The sequence below is a fragment of the Marmota flaviventris genome, chromosome 13, assembly GCF_047511675.1.
Source record: "Marmota flaviventris isolate mMarFla1 chromosome 13, mMarFla1.hap1, whole genome shotgun sequence".
Classification (NCBI taxonomy): domain Eukaryota; kingdom Metazoa; phylum Chordata; class Mammalia; order Rodentia; family Sciuridae; genus Marmota; species Marmota flaviventris.
In genome coordinates this window covers 96,837,348-96,859,793 of record NC_092510.1, presented here as the reverse complement: position 1 = coordinate 96,859,793, position 22,446 = coordinate 96,837,348, and the positions used below count along the sequence as shown (strand labels likewise).

Sequence of the window (22,446 nt, the reverse complement as noted above, 5' to 3'; positions counted from 1 at the left end):
CATTTCTGTAACAGTTGATATCTGGCTGTCCTTTTTATAATGCAAAGTGAGAACTTTCCCTACCGTGTTTGTTAAATGTTGTCCAGGTCCTATTGCCAAGAATAGTTTTAGTTTTTAAAGGTGGAACTCCACCCTTTGCTTGGTTTCTAAGTATGTATGGAATGTTATGATAGGACATAGTAGTAGTGGTGGTCAGGCATGGAAATGATGGGGAGACAAAAATATACATGTGAAATAAACTCAGTATTTTAATAAAAAACAGGTTTATTGACATAGGATTATATCTTTTTTAGTCCCGTTGGTTTATAGGGAATATTATTTATATAACTATAATTCTATGAATACTTTATTGGTTCCTTCTTCCCCCATGCATGAGGGTTTATCTTTTATATATTACTAAATGTCACATACCAGTGGTTTTCATATCAGAGCAAGGGATCATTTTGGGCCCCAGATTATCCTAAAGGCAGCTTGTAGCATCTCAATTCTTAAAAAAAATAAAGTACCAAGGGGGTGCTTCTCAAATGTTAGCACATTCCTCTCTGTACATCCAATGTGCTCATTTCTCCTCTGAAGCTCCAGTTTCTACTTATATCTACATTCTACTTATATCTCATTAGCTCTTATTGCATGCCAGAATTTTCCTTGTATATAAAGACCAGGAAATGTAATGCAGTCAGCCCTCCACATCCAGTTTATGCATTTTTTTGATTCAACTGAGGAACAAACATTAAGAGAAAACATCGGTGTCTCTACTGAACACATGCAGACTTTTTTCCTTTGTCATTATTCCCTAAGCAATAACAACTGACATAGTATTTATAGTGTATTTTCTATTATAAATAATGTAGAAATGACTTAAATTATACAGGAGGATGGGTGTAGATTATATGTAATTAATATGCCATTTATATAAAAAAAAAACACATGAGCATCCATGAATCTTGGTGTCTGTGGGGCAGGGTCCTGGAACTGATCCTCTGCAGATACCCAAATGACTGTAGTCAGCATGGCTAGGACTTATCTCATGCCTATCGGACAGGGTGTTCTCACCACCACCTGAAATACGTGGTTTGTTTTTTGGAAACAATCTACAGCCTAAGCATGAGGCAACTATAGTCATGTATTAAAAAAAAAAAAAAGAAAATATAACTATTGACAATTTAAAGTAAAAATAAACTGAAAAGAAGGAAAATGGGGATGAAGTGGTATGGAAATGCTGCTGTCCTCTTCTGCCCAGTGAGGAATCAAAATAAGGTAAGCTAGCTGGGCATGGTGGCACATGCCTGTAATCCCAGGGGTCAGGAGGCTGAGGCAGGAAGGAGGATCATGGGTTCAAAGCCAGCCTCAGCAACACAGTGAGGCCCTACACAATTCAGTGACACCCTGTCTGTAAATAAGATATAAAAAAAAGGTCTGGGAATGTGGCTCAGTGGTTAAATGCCCCTAGGTTCAATCCCTGGAACCAAAAAAAAAACAAACAAAAAAACAGATAAGGCAAGCTGGTGGCTTTTGTATCATATTTAGGTCAAGCAGGTAACCCTGAGGAAAACTAAAATCAGAAACTCTTAACTGGGGTGGGGCAACTCATTTTTCATTAATTCTATTCTCTACCAATTTGATATTTTAAACATGTACATGTTACTTTTATATATATATATTTGTATCAGAGATTGAACCCAGAGGCACTTTACCACTGAGCCACATCCTCAGGCCTTTTTTGTATTTTATTTAGAGACAGGGTCTCACTGACTTGCTCTTGCTTAGGGTCTTGCTGAATTGCTGAGGCTGGCTTTGAACTGGATATCCTCTTGCCTCAGCCTCCCAAGCCACTGGGATTACAGGTGTGCACCACTGCACCCGGCTTCCAGCCCTTTTTAAATTTTTTGAGACAGGGTCCTGCTAAATTGCTTAGGGCCTTACTAAGTTGCTGAGGCCATCTTTGAATTTGTGCTCCTCCTGTCTCAGCCTCCCAGGCTGCTGGGATTGCAGGTGTATAATGTTTTTAAAGTTTAAAAAAGGAGCTGGGTGCGGTTGCAACTTGGGAGGTTGAGACGGGAGGATCATAAGTTCAAGGTCTGCCTCAGCAAGATAGTGAGGCCCTAAGCAACTTAGTGAGAATCTGTCAAAATAAAAACTAAAAAGGGCTGGGATGTAGTTTAGTGGTAAAGAACCTCTGGGTTCAATCCCCAAATCCCCAGTACCATTTTTAAAGTTTTAAAAATGTTAAATTTCTAAAAAAAAAAAAGACTGGAATTCACCCTGCATATAAGTCATGGTTTAATTTTCCGAGTCAAATTATTTATTTATTTTAGTTTTCGGCGACACAACATCTTTGTTTGTATGTGGTGCTGAGGATCGAACCCGGGCCGCACGCATGCCAGGCGAGCGTGCTACCGCTTGAGCCACATCCCCAGCCCCCGAGTCAAATTTTTATCTGGCAACTTTTACTTGGTGGTATATCTTGAGTTCAATCTCCAGTACTGAAAAAAAATTGATACTAGTATAGATTGAGTATCCCTTATCTGAAATGGTGAGGACCAAAAGACTTTGGATTCAAGTTTTTAGATTTTGTACTATTTAGCAGTTGCACATCCCTAGTCTGAAAATCCAAAGTACTCCAAAATCAGGAACTTTTTGCATTCTCGGGGATCCAACCCAGGGCATCATGCATGCTAGGCAAGCATTCTACTGTGGAGCTACACCCCCAGCCCTTTTTATTTCTACTTTGAGACAGGGTATAAGTTGCCCAGGCTTGCCTAGAACTTGAAATCCTCTTGCCTCTGTCTCCTGAGTAACTGGGATTATAAGTGTGTGCCATGATGTCTGTGTCATGTTGGCGTCCCCAAAGTTTTGGATTTCAGATCTCAGTAGCTCTACCACTGAGCTACAGTCTCAGCCTGATATTGCTATTCTTGTTGTTCAAAATGCAAACATCATGGGCTAGTTCTCAACCTGTACTACTGTTACTGCCCTGAGATACAAAGAACAATCAATCTAGTTGTAGCCCAACTAACCACTGTAGGTATTGGGAATGCAAATGTAGACAGTAGGTGTTGGTGCAGAAGGTGTTCTTGCCCACATGTGTTGACTCCTTCTGAAAGGCTCCAGGGGTTTTTGGATCTTGCCACAGCAGACAGAAATCCATGTTCTTATGCATCGCTTCACACACATCACTGAAAATAGAGCCACTGCCTTGGCATCTTCTGGAAACTGACCCTGGAGTCTTGCCCTTCCACCCTTCTGCCTGCACACATGACCTTCTATTCCCCTCGCAAAGGCTTCTGTCCTCTGGCTTATTACAGGACTTACTAGGAGATGCCCAGGCTTACACATGCTTGAGCCATGGCACCTGGAAGGCAGACAGAGAAGTGGTGCAATGAAAAGAATGGTTTAGTGACAACAGAGAGCATGAGTACCAGGAGAGAGTTTTCAAGAGGTGAACCAAAATCTTAACAGAGGTTATCTTTGGAAAGGGGCAACTGTGAATATTTTATTTATCTAAATAAATAAGTTAATATTTGTAAAATGCTTAGAACAGTACCTAGCAGATGGTTAACCACTATAAAATAATTTATATTAAGTAAATATGTTTCCTGCATTACTTAGACAATGAATAATACAAGTCACTTGTAACAAGATTTTTGGGTCCATTAAAGTCAAAGAGAATTTTTTTTTTCAAATTCAACAGGATTTGATGGCTAATGACCAAAGACACTGTGCCCAAGAAAGAAGCCAGAAATCACCTCTTAAGTGACAAGGGTCTGGGTGGCTGACCCAAACAGGTGAATACACAGGATGTTCTGGGCAGGGCCGAGGGCCTGGTTTATGTAAGTAATGGCAGCCCTCATCAAACCGGGCTCATGCAGAGGTCATGACCTGATTTGTGTCAAATTTTTATTTGGCAGACAGTCCTTCCTGATAATGCAGCTCAGTGAGAAGAGCAAGCAGATGCTTGGACCCAACCTCCAAAAGCATCTTCCACGGAAAACAGGAGCTGAGAGGCCCCTCCTCTTCTCTTGCTGCTTTAGTACCATGGAGACGACTTGTGTATGAAGGGCTGACCACAGGCCTGAAGACCTCCTCAGATGTTCCTGAGCCCACAGAGCAGCAGCAGAAACTGGACCCAGAGGCTGGTGAACCTCCCAGCCTGGGGAGCTGGGCCATGAGAACTGGACGGGAAAGAGGGCCCTGGAAACCCAGGCTCCAGGGGCTCTGGTCCTGGGTGCCAGCTTCCCTGGGCCTGGGACAGTCAGGGGTTCCAGGCTCAGGCTGAGGTCCAGCTTAGAGTCACAGGCTGCTCCACTCCCTCTAAAGCCCAAAGCCAGCCCAGCTAGGAGGGGCCACCACTCACAGAAAGGGGCTGTCATCGCCCCTCAAAATGAGCTGTGATTTGTTCCAAAGTCTTTCCTTTGGTTTCAGGGACCCAGAACAAAGTGAAAAGGACACTGAAGATGCAGAAGGCAGAGGCAAGCCAGAAGGCTCCATATGGCCTGAGGACCTCCTGTAGAAAAAGGAAGGGCCACAGGTGCACATGGCCGTAAATTAGGATCTCACTCCCTCCCTGCAGTCTGGACACTATCGTGCCCCAAGGCCTACCTGCTGATGACCTGCCTATGTGTCTCCTGGACCCAGTGAGCTCTCTTTTCATGGTGCAGTGGGAATGAGAGAGCATGGCCCCAGGAACACTGGGGACATAGAGGGCGCATTGGCATGGAGGGAGGTATGGGCCCAAGAAAGAAGCCAGAAATCACCTCTTAAGTGACAAGGGTCTCTTTGGTCAGAGTCTGTGACCTTTCAGTGCCAGACCAGAGTCTCTTCGTTTCTCAGCTCCTTATCCTCTGGCACTTGGAAACCCCTCCTCCTCAAGACCCTTCTCTTGGTCTCTTAGACAGCAGACACATTTGAGTCATTATTATATCCTTTGTCACTTCCTTACTGGCTTCTCTCTCTCCCTCCTTTTCTGTCCATCCTCTTGAACATCCAGTGAGTAAGTCCCACCCCAGGCCTCTGCCCTGGCCTTCCTAATGTGCTTCCTAGGGCAGCCCTGCCTGAATGAGCCCAGGCTCAGTAAAGACTCCAGGCTACCTTGAGTGTCCACGCCTGTCACCGACTTGCCTCCCCACGCCCCAGTCTGGCTTTCCATCACCACCCATCACCTTCCTGGCCATGCCATAAAAAGGGACCTGTCCTTTTCAGCTATTGTTGTTTCTGGTGCCTTCAAAAGGCTGGGACATGGTACATGTCAGGGGACCTGGAGAGAATGAATGACTGAACAAATGACTTGATTATTTGCTCCAGAGCCTCTCTGTTGGCTGGGGAACTGCGGGGCACATCTGTCAGTCAACAAGGAAGAGGAAAAATGTTGAATTGACTCAATTATCCCATCAACTTTAAGAGGAAGGTATTTTCAGCCAAGGAAGATGGTTCAGAGGTAACAGCATGGACTTGGCCAGGGTGGTGCTGGAGCCTAGGCCTGGGACTCTTTCTACACAGATCATGAGTTCTTGGCCTCTGTTCCCAATGTTCATGAACTGTCCTCCTGCCAAGGCAGACTGGAGACTTCTGGATCATACCCTGGGTTCCTTGACTTCCAGTCCATCTGTCTCCACTGCACCCCTGGCTAAGACTGCTGGTGTCCCAGGTACAGGGAGGCCTCAGCCTGCACATGAGGCCACTGACTCTGAGTCTTTTGCAACAAATTGCATGAAGGGGAGGCCTAGGCCTGCACTCACCATGAGGTTGTTGAACTCTTTTGTCACCAGAAAGGCCATAAGCCAGTTGGTGAGGACACAAACTCCAGTGGCCACGCCCTTAACATGCAGAGGAAAGATCTCAGACATGAGGAGCCAGGGGATGGGCCCCCAGCCTATTGCAAAGCCTGTGGGAGCAAGATAGCATCAGAGCCCACAGAGTCAAGGAGCCCCAGCCTCCCAACCTGTGGGAATGAAGGGTCCTGGAATCCTGGGTCCTCTAGCTCTGTGCCTTCCTGCTGTGAGGTCTTGGGCCAGTTACTTCCTTTCTTAGGCATGAAGCCTGGTATCTATAAGATGGGACAGAGAGGGGCTGGGGTTGTTGCTCAGTGGTAGAGCACTCGCCTAGAACATGCAAGGCACTGGTTTGATACTCAGCACCACATAAAAATAAATAAATAAAATAAAGGTATTATGTCCAACTACAACTAAAAAAAATATTAAAAGAAATAAGATGGAGGCTGGGGTTGTGGCTCTGAGGTAGAGCGCTTGCCTAGCATGTGTGAGGCCCTGGGTTCGATCCTAGGCACCACATAAAAATAAAATAAAAATATTGTGTCCACCTGTAACTAAAAAATAAATATTTTTTTTTAAAAAAGAAATAAGATGGGACAGAGCTGGGGCCTACTCACAGGGTTGTTATGGGGATTAAGTGAAAGGAACACAGAGGGCTTAGTTCAATGCCTGGCACATGGTCAGAGCTTCAGACAGAGAGGTAAGGCTAGGTAAGACTGGACTTGCTGGCAGCTGTAGGAACCTGGCAGCACAGGCATGGGGACAGTGGCCCTCACCCAGCCTCCCACGGGGCCCCTCTCACCAGCGATGAATAGACACATGCTGCCCACGGCCAACCAGGCCAACCCCACATTGGTATCAACAGGCTCTGCAGACACAGGCACCAGGAGGTCCACGTGTGAGGAGTTGGAGCCATCCTGGGTCAGCTTGAAGTAGGTGCCAAAGGCACTTGTGCTGAACACCATGACCATACCTGCAGGCAAAAGGCAGGAACAGGCAAGGTACTCGGGAAAATGGCAAGAAGGCAGACCTATTTCCTCAGAGCAGCCAGCTGGGCACTCGGGCACCTTGGCTCCAGAAGCACTGACTGGATAGCACCCTGCCACCCTGCCTTAGACCCTGGACCTCAGTAAACTCTGAGAGGTTCCTAAGCAGACACTCTCTGGCCTGTGAAAGCAACAACAGTAATGATGATGGCATTTTAATACCACCTAAACAGTGATCTTTGCAATGGCCAGTGGACACCAAGTGTCCATGGGTAGGCTTGCGCTCAGGTCCTCACACATGTAGATTTTCTCTGATCTGCCCAGGAGCCTTGAGGGAGGCAATGCCATTACCCACATTTCACAGAGGCTCAGAGAGGGAAAGTCACGTGCCCAAAAGGACCACAGCTTCTGGGCCATTCTGACCTCTCAGCCCTCAGTTTCTCCAGTGTGAGCTAGGACCATGATGGTGTCTTTTTGTAGATTTGTCAAAGAACCTGTAGCTCAGTGAAGAGCTGCCAAATCACAGCCTGGTCTGTCACAGTCTCTCTTCATCAACGCTCAGTGGCATTCAGACCTGTTGGCCAGGGCAAGGGCTCTCCAGCAATGGTGAAGGGATCTTGGCCAGGGCACCCTGTATACACAGAGCAAAGTCCTCACCTGACAAGGCCAGGAGTAGTCTCCGCCCAGCTCTGTCCATGATGAGGGCTGCCACGGCTGTGAACAGCACCTGGATGGTGCCCATGACGACTGAGGCCAGACTGCTGTCCTGGAGGGGATGGAGGCCGAGGCTGGACAGTGTGCCAGCCAGAGATGGGTACCTCCCTCTGCAGTCCTATGCCAGGTGATGAGGCCCTGGGCTTGAGGAGGCAGCCCCATCCATATGGCATCTGGATAAAGTCGGCAGAGGCTTCTTACCTTGAACTTGGCCTCCTCAAAAATGGTCTCTGCATAGAACATGACGGCGTTGATCCCTGACAGCTGCTGGAAGGCCATCAGTGAAATGCCAATGAGGAAGGGCTTGTAGATGCCAGGGTGTCTCAGGAGGGCCAGCTGAAAAACCTGCTTGAGGACAGGAGCCACCAGTGCTCCTCCACCCTGTCCCAAGGGTCCTCCTGGAACCTACCATCCTAAGGCTTGCTGGAGAGGAGTGAGCCTCAGCTTCCTTTCCTGCCTCATCTGGGGCCTCAGGGCAGGTGCAGAGACAAGCCCCAGCATTTGTGAAATGAAATGGTCCTTACCTCCCACAGCTCTTCCTGTCAGGTTGGAGGAGTCACAAAGAGATTCTGGTACTTGGGCAAAGAACACTAGTTTCTTGAGTCCCAACAACCTTCAAAGTACCCAGTGCTCACCTTGGGCCTGGCCCTGGCTGAGCACCTCCCATGGCCCGCTGCACGGAATCCTCAGCACAATGAGGCACTGTCCCAAGACACCCATTTTACAGATGAAGAAATCAAGTCTCAGACGGGAAAGTCACAACCCGGAAGTGGCAGAGTCTATCTGACGCTAAAGCCCAGACTCTTAATCTTCTCCCCCACCCTACAACTCCCTGGTTAAATCCAAGTCCTCAATTCTGCATCTGTAATTTCCTCTGGCCTTTTTCTTCTTGGGATGCTAAGAATCCAGCTGGGATTCAGGGGCTGGGAATGTAGTTCCTCAATGGTACAGTGCTTGCTTTCCATGCACAAGGCCAGCAAACACACACATACAAGAGGAATCCCCAGTGACCTAAGGTTAGGGCCCAGCTAAGTGGGGTGCGGGCCTGCCCAAAGAAAGAACAGCACTGGTCCTCACTAAGGGCAGACAGGCACCCCCTGTAGGTGTGTGGCCTTCGGTACAGGCTGTTTCCCTCAACCCACCTTCCAGCCACTCACCTGGTGCTCAGACTCCACAGAGGGCTCTTCCCAGCCCTGTTCGGAGCCCCACAGGAACTGCAGGGCAGCCATGGCCTCCTGGCGCTTGTGCTGAGTCAGGAGAAAGCGTGGGGTCTCTGGCATGCAGCACATAAGCAGCAGCATAAAAGAGGGGGGCACGCAGCCCAGCACAGCCAGCCAGCGCCACTCCAGGACTCGGCCTGGTGGGGTGCAGACATCAGAGCCAGAACAAGGCAACCTGCATCCCCCACTTGCCAACCTGATACTCAGCTATAAAGTGGGAATCTTGCTACTCTGTGGGTCATGTTCATTACTGATATTGCCATTCTTTTTTTTTTTTTTTTGGTAGTTGTAGATAGGTAGAATGCCTTTGTTTATTTTTATGTGGTGCCGAGGATCGAACCCAGTGCCTCATGCATGCTCCGCAAGCGCTCTACCACTGAGCTACAGTCTCAGCCCGATATTGCTATTCTTGTTGTTCATAAATGCAAACACCATGGGCTAGCTATGGCATTTGGGGCAATGGTGGTAGGTCATTGATATGTACATTCTACATCTCCTCAGTGAAATAGTCCTATGCCATATCATGATGTTTGGTCAATGACAGACTGCATATATGAGGTGGGCCCATAGATTATAATGGAGCTGAAAACTTCCTGTTGCCTAGTGATGCAGTCATGGGAATATCCTATGGTCACGTCTGTGGTGATGCTGCTGTAAACACTGCACTGTCAGCTGTACAAAGGTACAGTACATTCAGTTATGGACACTACATGATACTTGATAAGAAATGGTTGGTTTGGGTTTATGATTTGTCACACTATACTTTGAAAATTTTAGAGTATACTCCTACTTAAAAAAAAAAAAAAAATCTTGCTGGGCGCGGTGGCACATGCCTGTAATCCCAGTGGCTCGGGAGGTTGAGACAGAAGGATTGCGAGTTCAAAGCCAGCCTCAGCAAAAGCAAGGTGCTAAGCAACTCAGTGAGACACTGTCTCTAAATAAAATACAAAATAGGGCTGAGGATGTGTCTCAGTCAAGTGCCCCTGAGTTCAATCCCTGGTATATCACCTCCCCCAGCCACGCCACTAAAAAAATTCTTGCTGTAGAACAGAGTGCTATTACAGGGCAGCAACCTCATACATCCTGTGCTTACCATAGCTCTGGACTGTGTCAAGAGGCCATGCCCAGTGATTGGCCAAGACCATCTAGGATTGTGGGAATACACTCTAGTATGTTTACACAGAGACAATACAGCCTAACAATTCAGTTCTTAAGTCTCTGTTAAGTGACGCATGACTGTAACCACAAAACAGAATGAGGTGCTGGTTCTTTATGGCCTCGGTATGACACAGCACCATTAGTGTCAAGGGGGTGGGAGAGTAAATGTGCACATTTTTCATAAACACACACAATCTCTGGAGGTCACCAAGAAACACGCCATACTGGCTTCTGCAGGGAGGAATCAGGACACAATGGGGAGACTTTTCACTGAGCAGGCTCTCCCTTCTGGTACTTCTTGAGTGTTCAATCACTTGAACAAGTTATCAAAGTATGAGCACAACTGAAGAGGTGGTAAGATTTTGATTCCTTGATGTAGATGGGTTATAGGAAGAACAGTATAAATGCAGATTTATCTACATTTAAACAAAGCCCAAGGGTTCTCTGATAAAGGGGCTAGGAATGAATTTAGGGTATTGTCTAATTTTTAATTTTTCTTAAGTTCAAAGCAGTGATGGCATGAAACACCTTTCTCCTGCATGCAGGGGGTGGGGCATACATATGTATTTGCTTTAGCAATAAGGTGCAGATAAATTATAGAGGTTCCACAAAGTCTAGTTATTGAGGCATTATTGTCCCCATGACACTTTGTGGTTAATGATTAACTCACACCAGTGAATCAAAACTCACAGAAAATGATCAATGAAAGGCAGAAGCAGCAGTAAGTCCAGATTAAGATGAACTAGAGGTAATGCCGTGGGCAGATGGACACAGAGGATCTGTCCCCCCAAACTAGGAATGTCAATGTCTGTGCACAGTGGAGGCTCTGGCTTGTTTTAGGGCTCCCAAGGCAACCAGACTGCTGGCAGGATTCTGAATTAGTTAGGGTGGTCATTGGGTTAAAAATGAAAGAGCAAAGACATATCTGGCATCTATTCTCAAGACCCAGATGGTGCATCCCTCAGGCCCATCAGGCCCTCAAGGACCCGCATGGACCCTCAAGGATCTCATGGTTCTTAAGCCATCACTCTACTATTCTCATTTGGGACCTGCTGCCAGGTAATTATCATGTGTCATCTAATAGACTAGGTGAGGTTATTTCCATTTAAAGACAGGGAAACTGAGGCTCCTACGGGCAATGAGACTTGGTCAAGGTCACACAGCAGGTGGCAAAGATCATCCAATATCTAGGACTGTTCAGTTTGAAGACTTCCTTCTTTCTACCCTGTTTCTAATGAGGACATGTATCTTCCTGAACCTTTCCCAGGCTAGCACAGCTGTGGCCCCTGGGGTACTGAGGACCAGCCTTCCTAATACTGCACTTTGCTGACACTGATATGCTGAGGGAAACTCAGCATGAAAATTGTCGCAGTGCCCCTCCCACCCCTGGAATCCTCTGGTTTGTGCCTAACCCTACTCAGACCACTAAAGTAGGCTTTTGAGAAGATGAGAACACCACCTTCTCCAGCTGTTCCCTGAACTTAGACATAAGACCTACATATCCCAAGGTTCCAGGGGGGCAGACTGGAACCTGGCATCTTGGCCATTGGCTGTGTGACCCCAGGCAACCCCTGTCCACCATGAACCTCAGTTTCCACATTTGTAAAATGGCCACATAGCCATTAACAGGAATCAAAACAGATCATGCAAAATACCTGCCAGGTAGGCCAAGAGGATGCCTATGACGACCATCAGCTGCACACAGGAGCCGAGCAGTCCCCGGACCGCTGGGTAGGAAATTTCAGAGATATAAATCTGCCAATGATTAAGACAAGACTTTACTCAAGGTCCAAGTGTTCTTAAAACCGAAAGTCCTCTGTCACTAAAAGCTGAGGAGACTCTGCATTGCTCCAGGTCAGCAGAGCCCTGTCCAGGATACCAAGGCCCAGTGCTCTTCTGAAGATGAGGGAGAGGTATAGGCACAGAGCTTCCCAAATGTTCACTTAATGTGCACAAATACCCATTATAAAATGCAGACTTTGAGGCAGTTGGTCTGGTGGGACCTAAGCTTCTGCCTTGCTAACCAGCTCCAGGTGCTCTTGACAGCTGAAGGGGCCTTTTTCCGTCAAGTACATCAATTCCCCAACTCAACTGCTACAAGATGCTCTCTCCTTCTAGGCGCAGGGGCCACCACGGCCCAGCCCACACTTCTAAGTTATTCCATGCCTTATGCCCATAACTAAGACAGCTGTTTTTTGCCCAGTAAAAATGAAAACCAAAAACCAAATCCACTTTCTCCCTAGCTCCTGACCGCCTGCTAGCAGGTGGGTGAAAGGAGAGGCATATGGGTATGACCAGGGAGAGCCCTGAGAAGCTTCTTTCAACTTCCAGCAGGGTGAGGGATGAATGAGTGGTTATCCAAGCCTTGGCCAGCAGCAGTCCACTGGTCACCCAGCAATCACACCAGAGTCCAAGTCCCTACAGGATCATGCCATGGCCAGGGACTTCAGGTGCAGTTTGCCCAATCCTTACAACCACCTCATGAGTAATGCCATGAACCCCACTATAGGGAAGGAAACAGGCCCAGAGAGATGCTTTGCCCAGGTAAGTGACCCAGGTGTCAGGGGTGCAAAGTGAGCAGCTCTGGTTCAGGGGAGGGTGAGAGAGGCTGGGGAAGGAGACCTGTGAGAAGACAAGGGAACGCAGAAACCAGCAGCCTTTGTTCCAGGGACAAACCTGTAGGGGGAATTTAGCCTTAACCTGGGGCTCTGTTGACCATCCTCAGGTGCCACCTTGTTATGAGGTGGGGGGCAAAAGAGGCACAACTGGGTCCCTGGGTTCCAGTAATCCATCCAGCTGACTAGCCGGGGCCCCGCTGGGCAGAGGACTTCGCCTTTCTGAGGCAGTTTCATCTGGCAGGGCCCTGGCTCCTTCCCAGGGCGTGGTGAAGGTTGGGGAGATGATACCTGTAGGCACGGGGGCCTGGGACCCCATCCAGGAAGACACTCACCGGGGCCACTAGTGAGGCGACGCCGCAGGCCAGGCCCGTGAGGAGGCGGCCCCCGAGCAGCATCCACACGTCCTGGGCCGCAGTGATGACGGCAAAGCCGGCCACAAAGGGCACCGTGCAGAACAGGAGGCTGAGTTTGCGCCCGGCGCGGTCCACGAGCCAGCCGCCCAGAACGCCCCCCGCCGCGGCGCCCAGGGTCACGATGGCCTGGGGGCGAGGCGACCGCGGGCTGAGGAGGGGCCAGGGACGGCAGTCCACGCTCGCCCTCCGCCCCACGCCCTGCAGCCTCAGAAGAAAGGCACTGGGTCCCGGGCTGGTGGTCGGGGACCGGGAGACTGTGGGTAGGGCCGACAAGATGCATGCGGCGGAGGGGAAGGGGAGCGGGTGGACGCGGGGGTCCCAGGTGGGCTGGCGTGAGCCCCGGCCTCACCCCGAACCAGGAGGCGGTACGCTCGTCGAGGTGCGGGGCCGGGGGCACCGAGCGCCTCAGGCTCGGGATGGCCGGGGAGCTGTAGCCGAGCGCGAAGCCGAAGCTGAGGGGGCCCAGGGCAGCGGCGAAGGCGGCGAGGAAGACGCGGCGGCCGCAGGGAGAGCTACGGAGACAGGGCGAAGGGTGAGAGGAGCCGGCAGAGTGGGAGGGCAAGGCCACGTCCTCTGCCGCTCACCCGCCGCCCGGCGGCCTCAGGAGCGGTTGGGACTCTTCCGAGTTCTCAGGCGTCATGTCGGCGACCAACGCTTGCCCAGCTGGCTCTGACGCCCGAACCGCCAGGGGACCCGCTAGTGCTGCCTCAGACTTCTCCCGGCAGAGCGGGCCAATGGGCGACGGCGGGCGGTGCTGAGGCGGGATCTGAACCAGTATTAGCCAATGGAAACGCAAGGCGGGGTTAGCATCTGCGCTAGCACCCGCCCCTCAGGTTCAGAGTCTACCACTGGAAGCACAGGGTGGGCGGGCCAAGCGCCCTAGAGCCGCCCCTCGGGTGGACTGACTTAAGTAGAGGTGGAGGGCGGAGTTTGCGTCCGCCAAGAGCACAACCGTCCAATTGGAGTGTGGTGCGAGTCTGGAGGCGGGACCATAAAAAAAAAAGCTACCTCAGAAAAAAGTTGGCCAATGAGGGTGGAGGGCGAGGATTCCCGCCCCCCCCCCCCCCCCCGCGTTTGCCCGAAGCCGCCTCTCAGTAGATTTTCAATTAATGAGAGTAGGAGAGGGACGTAGGCGGAGCACACTGACCGGGCCCAAATTTGAAACCCCAGCTCCAGGCAGCTGTGACTGTCTTCCGAGGTTAGGTCTGCAGTTCTTGCTTGGTGTTAACCGTTGCCCTGGACCTGGCTGGAATGGCCTGACCCAACTCTGCCCCATTGAGACTCAGGGGCCGAGACTGGCCCAGCGCTTCTGCTGGGGTACTAGGGGCTGAGGCGTAGCTAGTCCTGGGCGCGGTAACCCATCTCCACCCCGCGCAGCGGATACAAAGCCGGTAGGGCCTCCTGCTGAGGACGTGTTAGGCGGGGTCCCCCATTCCTGTATGTGTGATTGAGCTAGGTTTAAATGGTGAACTCTACTCTCCCTGTACCTCACTGACTCTTGAATCTTCATCTTAACTACCTCCCATTTTTGAGTCCCCTGCGGATTCTAGTAACCAATTTGTCCACATGTGCACCCATCATGCCACCGCTGTCAGTGAGGGTTGTGAGGCTCTGCATTCAATTGCCATCTGTACTCAATTCATATCCTACACACTGGGTGCAGGCAGCTGCAGTGGGGTACTGGTGTAATTCTGAAAAGAATTAGGGCTTTGGGAGTAAGAGATCCCTCCCTGGGTCTCTGTATCCTCATCTCTAAGAGTTAGGGATGCTAATTAATCTCCAGGAGAGTTGTGAGCAGGGTCACAACTATATGAAAGACTAAACATAAGCCAGCATATGCTGGCCTGTATGCTTATGATAGTGGTTGTACTCACTGCAGTCACCTGATTGTACTAGCAACAGATATTTTTCAGTCTTGATTACAACACTATATCTAAAGATAGGCAACTGCCCCTCTGAACTTCCACAGCATCTCATGCCCGGGTTGTAAATTCTTGATTGCAGCATTTATAACTACTTTGTAATCACCTGCTCATTTATTTCCCAATAGACATGAGTTCCTTTTGACAGTGGGCATCCCATGTTTGCAAAGTGGGTGAGGGCCACAGACCCTTTACTTTGTAACACAGGGCAGTAGCAGAGAGGCTTAAGTAGACAGGATGCTGCCAGGAGCCCAGCTTGCACCAGACAGCCTGTGAGTCACAGACCCCCATACACCTGTTCTTTTGGCTGGTAGTCTTCCTGCCCATGTGTGTGCAGACATTGTTGCCATAACAGGCTCTCACCCACTTTTCATTTTTTATTGTTGTTATTTTTACCCCCTTTAGGTAAATAAAGCACTATCAGCCTGATGAGTAGGGTCAACCTCTTGTCCTCTCTGTACTCCTCAGATCTGACTCTTATCAAATCATAGGTGGCTTTAATGTAAGAAACTTAAAAAAAATGACAGAAAACACAGATACAAGCTCTTGAAGCTTACTAATTAACAAGAAAAACACCAGCCAGTTCCAGCTGACCCAAGGCAGAGGTGAGAGCAAGGGCTCTGGGATCAGATAACTTGCAGATTCAAATCATTGCCTCTTCCTGAACCTTAATTTCTTTATTTGATAAGCAGGAATAATGACCCTAATTCACAAAATTGTTGGTGGTGTCAAACTATAGCATGTAATTGATTTTGTATCCCCCTGGCCCCTCTTATACCCATCCATGAATGAAAAGGCGCAACAAAATACAAAGAATGGGAATGCTAAATGCTGCAAAGGGTAGGAGGAGACATGTCTAGTTATAAGAAGCCCCACCTGAGTACACCTAAAAACCACCATTACTCTTTCTTTTCTTTCCGGCTGGAGATTGAATTTCCTGTCTTGCCAAGAGGAACCAGACTCTTTCAACCTGGGTGTGTTGTGCTGAACTGTTTGTGCAAAAGTCAGAGAGGGGAGTCTTCCCGCAGTCCCATGATGAGAGAAGATCCAAATGTCTATAAAATCTGTCAGGTCGAGGTTCTGTCCAACAGTCCTCCGCACTTAAAAAGAACACTTGTAGGACTCATCAAAGCTGCTTTCGTGGGGACAAATAATTTAGAGCAAATTATTAAATTTTTTCCCATGGGTGATGGAGGCAAGAAGACATACAATAAAATGGATTGCATTTCCCAAAGCCAAAGGTAAATTTCCTTCTTCACAAAGCTTAAAATTTTTATAGGAAACATCAATGAAACTGGAGTTTCCCCATCTTTCTCTTCTGGCTTGAGGCTGATAATTCCTACTTCATTTGCACTAGGCCCAATCCACAATTTTTCCGGCTCACTCTGAGGAAGGAGCTGGAAGGCAGATGCATGGTATCCTTCCTCTGAAGGATAATGATTTGGTTCATGTGAAAGAGCAAGACAAACCCACAAGAGGAGGGAATTCAAGGATTCATTTGATCACAAGGGAGAACCTGGTTATATCTCAGTAACAAAATCAGACAGAATAATCTTAAGACTTTGACAAGTTCCTATGCCTTATTATTTATCAAGAGACACAAGGAGGAAGAAGGAGCTTCTGAGATCCAACCATGCAACTCTTCTCAAGTCTACAGGCAGGAACACAGCTGGTTCCAATCACAGTGAACTCAAACAGTGGGCCAACAGTGCAGAAAGAAAACTTATTTATAATAAAGTTAAAAAGCAATGGCTACTCTTTATAAAAGAAACACATTGTGTGACATAAATCAAAATTATACTGAAAAAATAATTTTCCATCTAAGTGTATAAAATATAAGAGAAGTTGCAGTAAATAAGAATGAACATTTTTGATTTATTCAAAGTTTCAATCTAAAACTTCAATGAAATCTATCACCTTTATTACAAGGGACTGATGGTTCCTGAAAGGAAAGAAACAAAGGTCAAGAAAGATGGCACCGGACATTGGAGAGTGACCCAACTGGCCGAGTGTGCAGAAAGTTTGGTCCAATAGATCGCTGACAGGTTGGAGCCACATTTTGTTGAGAAATGATGTTAGAACTGTTTAAAGAGTATAAATCTCCATAAGAAAACTAAGGATGGCAACAAGACTTGGACTGTTTACTTCAAGTCAATAATGTCTTCATCTGAGGAAGCTGTGAGCTGAAAGGGGCTGCTGCCCCAGACCGAGACGGGGCTGCCCTCCCTCTCTGCCACTGGGTCCTGGTCAGAGCTTGTGGACTGGTAACACGCCTCGGGATTGACTTCAGAAGTAGAAGGACTTTCCAAGGAGCCTGATGGGATCCTGGAAGAGAAAAGTCACTGTCAAGGACTCAATGGGAACACCAGGGAACTGGGCTCATTGGAGTGTGTGCCCTGTCCCCATCCCAATGGGAAAGGTGTGGAAGTACAGGGGTCCCCTCCCCAACTCAAGCCTTGGAATCAGATAGCCCAGCTCTGGGGCTTGTGAGGACTAAAGACCAGGGTGTGACACAGAATTGTTGCTGAAGCATTATTCATTCACCTCTCTGAAGTGAACATCTGGATAATGTCACTCTGCCTCAAATCCTCCAATGGCCTGAGGATAAGCTGAAATTCCTCCCATAGCAGAGGTACAGGGCCTGGGCTGCTCCAGTCTCCAGCCAACCAGTTCCCTCTGCTTTCTCCAGCTCCTCAGGACCCTCTCTTGATAGCTGCTTAAATAATTTGACCCAAACTGGTTCTGTGTCTCAAGGAGGGCATGACTCAACAAATGCTCCTGGGCCTGCTCTGCCTGCTCAGCCTCATACCGCCCCTGCCTGTTCTCCATGTTCAGCCTGTCCATTTGTTCCTTCTGTCTCTGGCCACACTGTGCCTGCTTCAGGGTTCTTTGCCCCAAGTCCCTGCAGTCATAGGAACTGTTCCCCTAGTTCCTTATCATTCATTCCAAGCCTAGCACCATGACATTTCCTCCAAAATCTTCCTTGACCCCCTATCAAAGTTGACCTTCTAGGGGCTGGGGCTGAGGCTCAGTGGTGGAGTGCCTGCCTAGCACATGTGAGGCGCTGGGTGTGATCCTCAGCACCACATAAAAAGAAATAAAGGTCCATCTACAACTAAAAAGAAAAAAAAATTAGAAAAGAAGTTGACCTTCTATTTGCCACCCTATCACTTATATTCTTTAAAAGCTCTTTATAGCATTTGTCATTATTGAGATGATTTGCTTATTTGTTTACTGTTGACTTCTCTGGGGCAAAGTCCCTGGCACTGAGTGTTGGATTAAAGCACTAGTGAGGGCTGCCTCTCCTCTGTCAGGCTCATACACATTTGCCCTAGGATCCATGCTTGATATGCTCCTGCCCGTGTCACTTGTCACCTTGGAAGCAGTGACTGTGGGGCTCTTGACCTTCGCCACTGGCCTGTGAGCCCCCTGAAGGCCCAGATTGGGGCTGGGTCATTTCCATATCTCAACCCCTGTTCAGTGCTGGGTTCTCCAAGAATGTGTGTTGGGTGAACAAGCAAAGCTGGACACAGCTCCATTACCCTGCACACACAGGAGCCATAATGCTGCCTGAAGGACAACAGTAGAGCTTATGGGACAAACCTGTGTGACCCCACAAATATTACATGTGATGCTGAACCGCCATTCAGAAGGGCCCTCCCTGTTTACATGTCCAGTGGTTAGTATTGATAGTGTTTGTGTATGGCTGGGGATAGAACCCAGGGGCTCACACATACTAGTGTTATGGGCCAGGCTATATGGGCAATGACCAAACAGACTCCATTTTACCCTGAGACTTCATATCATGTAAGAAATGCTTCTCCCATGTGAAAGCCCTTCCTCTGTAACCATTAATAGCTACATAGCATAACTTGGCAACACAAAATAGCAATTCTTATACAATGTAAAATAGTTCTCCTTCCTTTCCATTTTTCTTGGGCAATGTACCTTGTCAGAGATTGATTGTCTAGATGTTAGTAACCATTCTCTAACTTGTACTAAACTAGTGTCATTTTGACCCACTTCCCTTCTGATTGCTTGCTATTATGCCAACCTGGAAAGTCTGTGGGAAATACCAGTGTACCCATTGCATTGTCTTGTTAACTGCCCAATTCAGCTTCTGTACCTGCTTGCTTGCAGCTACATCAACCCAGATGTGGTTTTTGCCTTTAAATATTCTAAAATGCTCAGGCTCGGGGCTGTTTCTTACAGAGGCAGTTATGGGTCCTGTGGGGAACAGTCATCAGCTGGCCAGCTAAATAAAGACTCTTCAATTTGGACAAAATTGTGACCTGGTGTGTTTTCTGAGCAACCTGCCCCACAACAGTAGGCAGGTGATTTACTACTGAGCTACATTCTCAGTTCTGTTGCTACAAATTTCTATCCATCTGATGAGTGAAAAAAAGTCTCAATATATTTTTATTATTTTTTATTTTTGGGGTGCTGGTGATGGGAACCAGGGCTTCCCACATGCTAGGCAAGTACTCTACCACTGAGCCACACCCTAGGCCCTCTTGATATATTTCAGTGAGCATTTGTTTGATTGCTAATAAGGTTGCTTGTTTGTTGAGCCCTGTCCTGGAAGGTTCTGCTCTTTGAGGGTCTCAGAGAGGAACCAGATGCTGACCCTGTGCCATGCTGGCCAAAAGGCCTCCTGGGCACTGCTGTGACACATAGGGTCACTGCTCTGGGCAAGGGCTGGTCCCCTCTTTACCTGTCACTGCTAGTCGATCTCACTGTCCCAGGCTTGGGGCCTCCTTGGTTCTCTTCTAACCGTTTCCGGGGTTTTGATTTGGCCCTTGGTGCTCCTTCTGCCCTGGGTCCACTTTCATCTGAGAGGCCTGGATTACAGAGGAGAATCACAGGGTCATTACCATGCAGCTGCCATGGAGATAGGAAACACCCTTTTTGTTCTTGGTTGAGTATTGGTGTGTTATTGGGATAGAGTCAGGAAGAAAGATGATAGGATATATATAAACTCAGCTTCCTTGTTGGTAAAGGGGTTTCCCCCCTTTTGACTATAAAGTATATATGCACTGCAAAAAACCAAACCAAAACCAAAACAAAACCCAACCAACTAACCAATCAAACAAAAGTCCCCAAAGAGACTCAGAAGAGCCTAATAAAGGAGATAAAGTCCCTCCAGTCTTATAGAGAGTGATTTGTCTTTCTCTGACTCATCAAGTTTCAGTTTCTGAAAGGCTTGGTGGTTTGTACAACAGTGGCCAGCAGATGAGGCTTTCAGATGAAAGAGTGGGTTAAAATAGCAATACACATATTTTACCAACTCCAACTGTGAAAACCACCCTGTCAAGTGGCCTGAAATACTTCTCCAGTTATTCAGAAAACACTACTGTAGGGGGGAACGCACCAAAGCCAACTGTCCTTGTAATTTTCATGCCATGTTGATCCCAATTCTAGTGTTCAAACCAGTTCTTACTGGTTTAACATGATGCTTCCATTTTTCCATTTTTTGATTCTGCAAATCTGAATAAGAAGCTTCCAGCCCTTTGACAATGACCAAGGGGCCTCATGTTTTTCTGGTTGGGCCTCTGTGCATGCTGGGAGAAGAGGGCATGACAAATGCCTTGCATCTGGACTTGCTCTCAGACCTGCCCCTTTGGCCACTGGGCTGGGGGAAATGATAAGGGAAGTGAGGTGTGTGTGTAAAAATGTGGTAAATTTCCACTTCTGGATGTACCAATATAAAGTGGTCTCTGAGAACTGTGGGCCACAACTCCTGATAGATGCTTTTCTAGACTACTAAACATATATAGATACTTTTATTTAAAAAGTTGAACTCCACTAGACACAGTGTTTTATAAACTGCCTGTTCCTCCTTAGCAAGGCTTGGGAAGTGTTCTCCACCAATAAATACAGATCAACAGCATCACTTTTGTTGGGAAAACAATATGGTATTCCCTGGACTATAATTTATTTATAAATCCCTTTTTAAAGGGAAAGTTTTTTTTAAGTCATAGTTTTTGAGGATATTAATATCCAAAGGTAAAACTAGCTAGTCTATTTGTCAGCGGTGAAAACACAAATATTGAAAGCCATTACCTAGCAGTTCCCTGCGGGTCCTGCTTGCTATTTCTTTAATCTCCATGCGTGACAGGGACAAGGAATGAGTGACAGGAATGGCAGCGATGCCAAGGCTGATGGAAGTGGGCGGGGTGATGACCTTGGAGACTAAGGGTGATTTCAGAGGTCGCTCGATGCTTCTGCCGACTAGGTTTCTAAGTGGAATCCTGTACAGATTTTTTGACTGAATTTCACCTGAAATATGATTTAGAAAACAACATAAGAACTTTAGGTTGCTACTATTTACAAGAGAATAATTTTCTGATCCTCAATATAGTTAGCATGAAGAAAGGTTTTGTCACATGCTGATCTTCCATGTCACAAGCAGTGGCTCCGATGGCTTTGTGTTTTCTATGGACTTCCTCTTCATGTATTTAGATTAGATAAAATGCACTTGTTATGGTTATGCTTGGCCAGGAGAAAAGCTAGACAAGAAAGGCAAAGAGCTGCCTTGCCTGGGGGCCCCATGCTTTATCTTAACAAGTGATAAGGACCACTCATGTGGCAAGAAGTTACGAAAGGTATTGTGTTCACTGCCATGCAGAAACCACTGCAGGCCGCCAGGGTTCCCAGTGGGTGTGCTGAATGATGCTGAGTCTTTATGACTAGGTACTTCTAGCTACAAACCCCATGACCGTTAATATCCCTGAAGGAGAGAGAATAGCTTATTGCAAGTCAGAAACTCTCTAGCTCTGAATTCCCTTTTCCCTACTGAAACAATTTTTAAAAGCACAAAGTTTCTTAAGAACGCAACCAATACATTCACATTGCAAGATTCTTTAAGTGGCTTTAAATAATGGCTCCCCCTCCACCTGTATTCAGGGTTGAATCCAGGGTGCTCCAATGTTGAGCTATATCCCAGCCCTTTTATTTTTTATTTCAGACAGGGTGTTGTTAAGTTGCTCAGACTGGTCTTAAACTTGCCATCCTCCTCCTTAGCCTCCCTAGTTGCAGGGATGACAGGCATGCCTGGCGAGGAGAGTAACTTCTTTAGCAGTAGTCACCTGTAGATATTTGACAATGAACTAGAGAAATCAGAATGGATTAAAAACAGCTATTAGTAAGACAGTAAAGATGGGGCTTCACCTTCCCCCAGGGAAGAAGGAAATACTGGAGTGTCTCGGCCTGGGGGTGTCTGAGGAGAACTGTGGGCACTGGCTCCCTTGGAACTGCCTTCAGATGAGACCTCGGGCACAGTCGCGGCTGCTGTGAAGTATATATCCGACTGAAAAGAAGAGAAAGGGTTATTGAGCTGCCCAGATTTCCAGCCCCACACCTACTGGCCCTCCGCCATCACTGCCAAACCCCATTTGGTCCCTGGCTTGGCTATGACATCCTGACATGCTTAGGGTGTGCAGCCTGGTACAGGACGGCCAGTGGGGGCCTCCAGAGTGCCTGGCACAGCATTAGACTTCCCTGAGGATTGGGTCTCTCCACTTCCTGTATCTATGTGTTGATCTACAGCAGAAAACAGCCCTCACACTTGTGCAAACACAGACGCCACACACATTTCCTTCGAGGGAATCTTAGGCACCCAGGGTTTCAGCTGGAAGGGATCTGAGG

The 22,446-nt window shown here is 47.8% G+C and overlaps 2 protein-coding genes and 1 long non-coding RNA gene across 11 annotated transcripts in view; 1 reads left to right on the top strand and 2 right to left on the bottom strand.

The window, feature by feature from the left end:
• Nucleotides 1-246: 246 nt before the first annotated feature.
• Slc2a8 (solute carrier family 2 member 8) lies at nt 247-13,585 on the bottom strand. 7 transcript variants are annotated; one of them, XM_071600980.1, is made up of 11 exons: nt 13,462-13,585; nt 13,227-13,389; nt 12,797-13,003; nt 11,502-11,601; nt 8,626-8,825; nt 7,670-7,816; nt 7,412-7,520; nt 6,571-6,741; nt 5,736-5,881; nt 4,355-4,504; nt 247-4,243 (listed from the first exon to the last, which is right to left on the bottom strand). In XM_071600980.1, the coding sequence occupies exons 1-10, from the start codon at nt 13,515-13,517 to the stop codon at nt 4,367-4,369; spliced, it is 1,437 nt and encodes a 478-aa protein (XP_071457081.1). In that variant the 5' UTR covers nt 13,518-13,585; the 3' UTR covers nt 247-4,243; nt 4,355-4,366. The 7 variants fall into 7 exon arrangements, with proteins under 7 accessions (XP_071457081.1, XP_071457083.1, XP_071457080.1 ...); XM_071600982.1 differs by lacking the exon at nt 4,355-4,504 and having other exon boundaries at nt 247-3,176; nt 3,313-3,352; XM_071600979.1 differs by having other exon boundaries at nt 247-4,504.
• LOC139701623 (uncharacterized) lies at nt 3,690-4,753 on the top strand. The gene is made up of 2 exons (XR_011704161.1): nt 3,690-3,785; nt 3,909-4,753. It is a non-coding gene; the product is annotated as an uncharacterized lncRNA (long non-coding RNA).
• Nucleotides 13,586-16,654: 3,069 nt separating the features above from the next.
• The window catches only part of Garnl3 (GTPase activating Rap/RanGAP domain like 3), a 151,652-nt gene continuing 145,860 nt past the window's right edge, over nt 16,655-22,446 (bottom strand). For all 3 annotated transcript variants that reach the window (XM_071600977.1, XM_071600978.1, XM_027944074.2), the window contains 4 exons: nt 21,970-22,108; nt 20,863-21,078; nt 19,514-19,640; nt 16,655-17,124 (listed from right to left, as the gene is read on the bottom strand). In XM_071600977.1, coding sequence (XP_071457078.1) covers nt 16,941-17,124; nt 19,514-19,640; nt 20,863-21,078; nt 21,970-22,108 — 666 coding nt within the window. In that variant the 3' untranslated portion in view covers nt 16,655-16,940. The remainder of the gene's footprint in view (nt 17,125-19,513; nt 19,641-20,862; nt 21,079-21,969; nt 22,109-22,446) is intronic.

Excerpts from the sequence above, each read along its gene's own strand:
- Slc2a8 (XM_071600979.1), bottom strand. The coding sequence starts at position 13,517 with ATGACGCCTGAGAACTCGGAAGAGTCCCAACCGCTCCTGAGGCCGCCG. Across the intron at positions 7,521-7,669 it reads TTGAGGAGGCCAAGTTCAAG|GACAGCAGTCTGGCCTCAGT; the intron begins GTAAGAAGCCTC and ends CATCCCCTCCAG. Across the intron at positions 5,882-6,570 it reads CATGTGTCTATTCATCGCTG|GCTTTGCAATAGGCTGGGGG; the intron begins GTGAGAGGGGCC and ends TTGCTCCCACAG.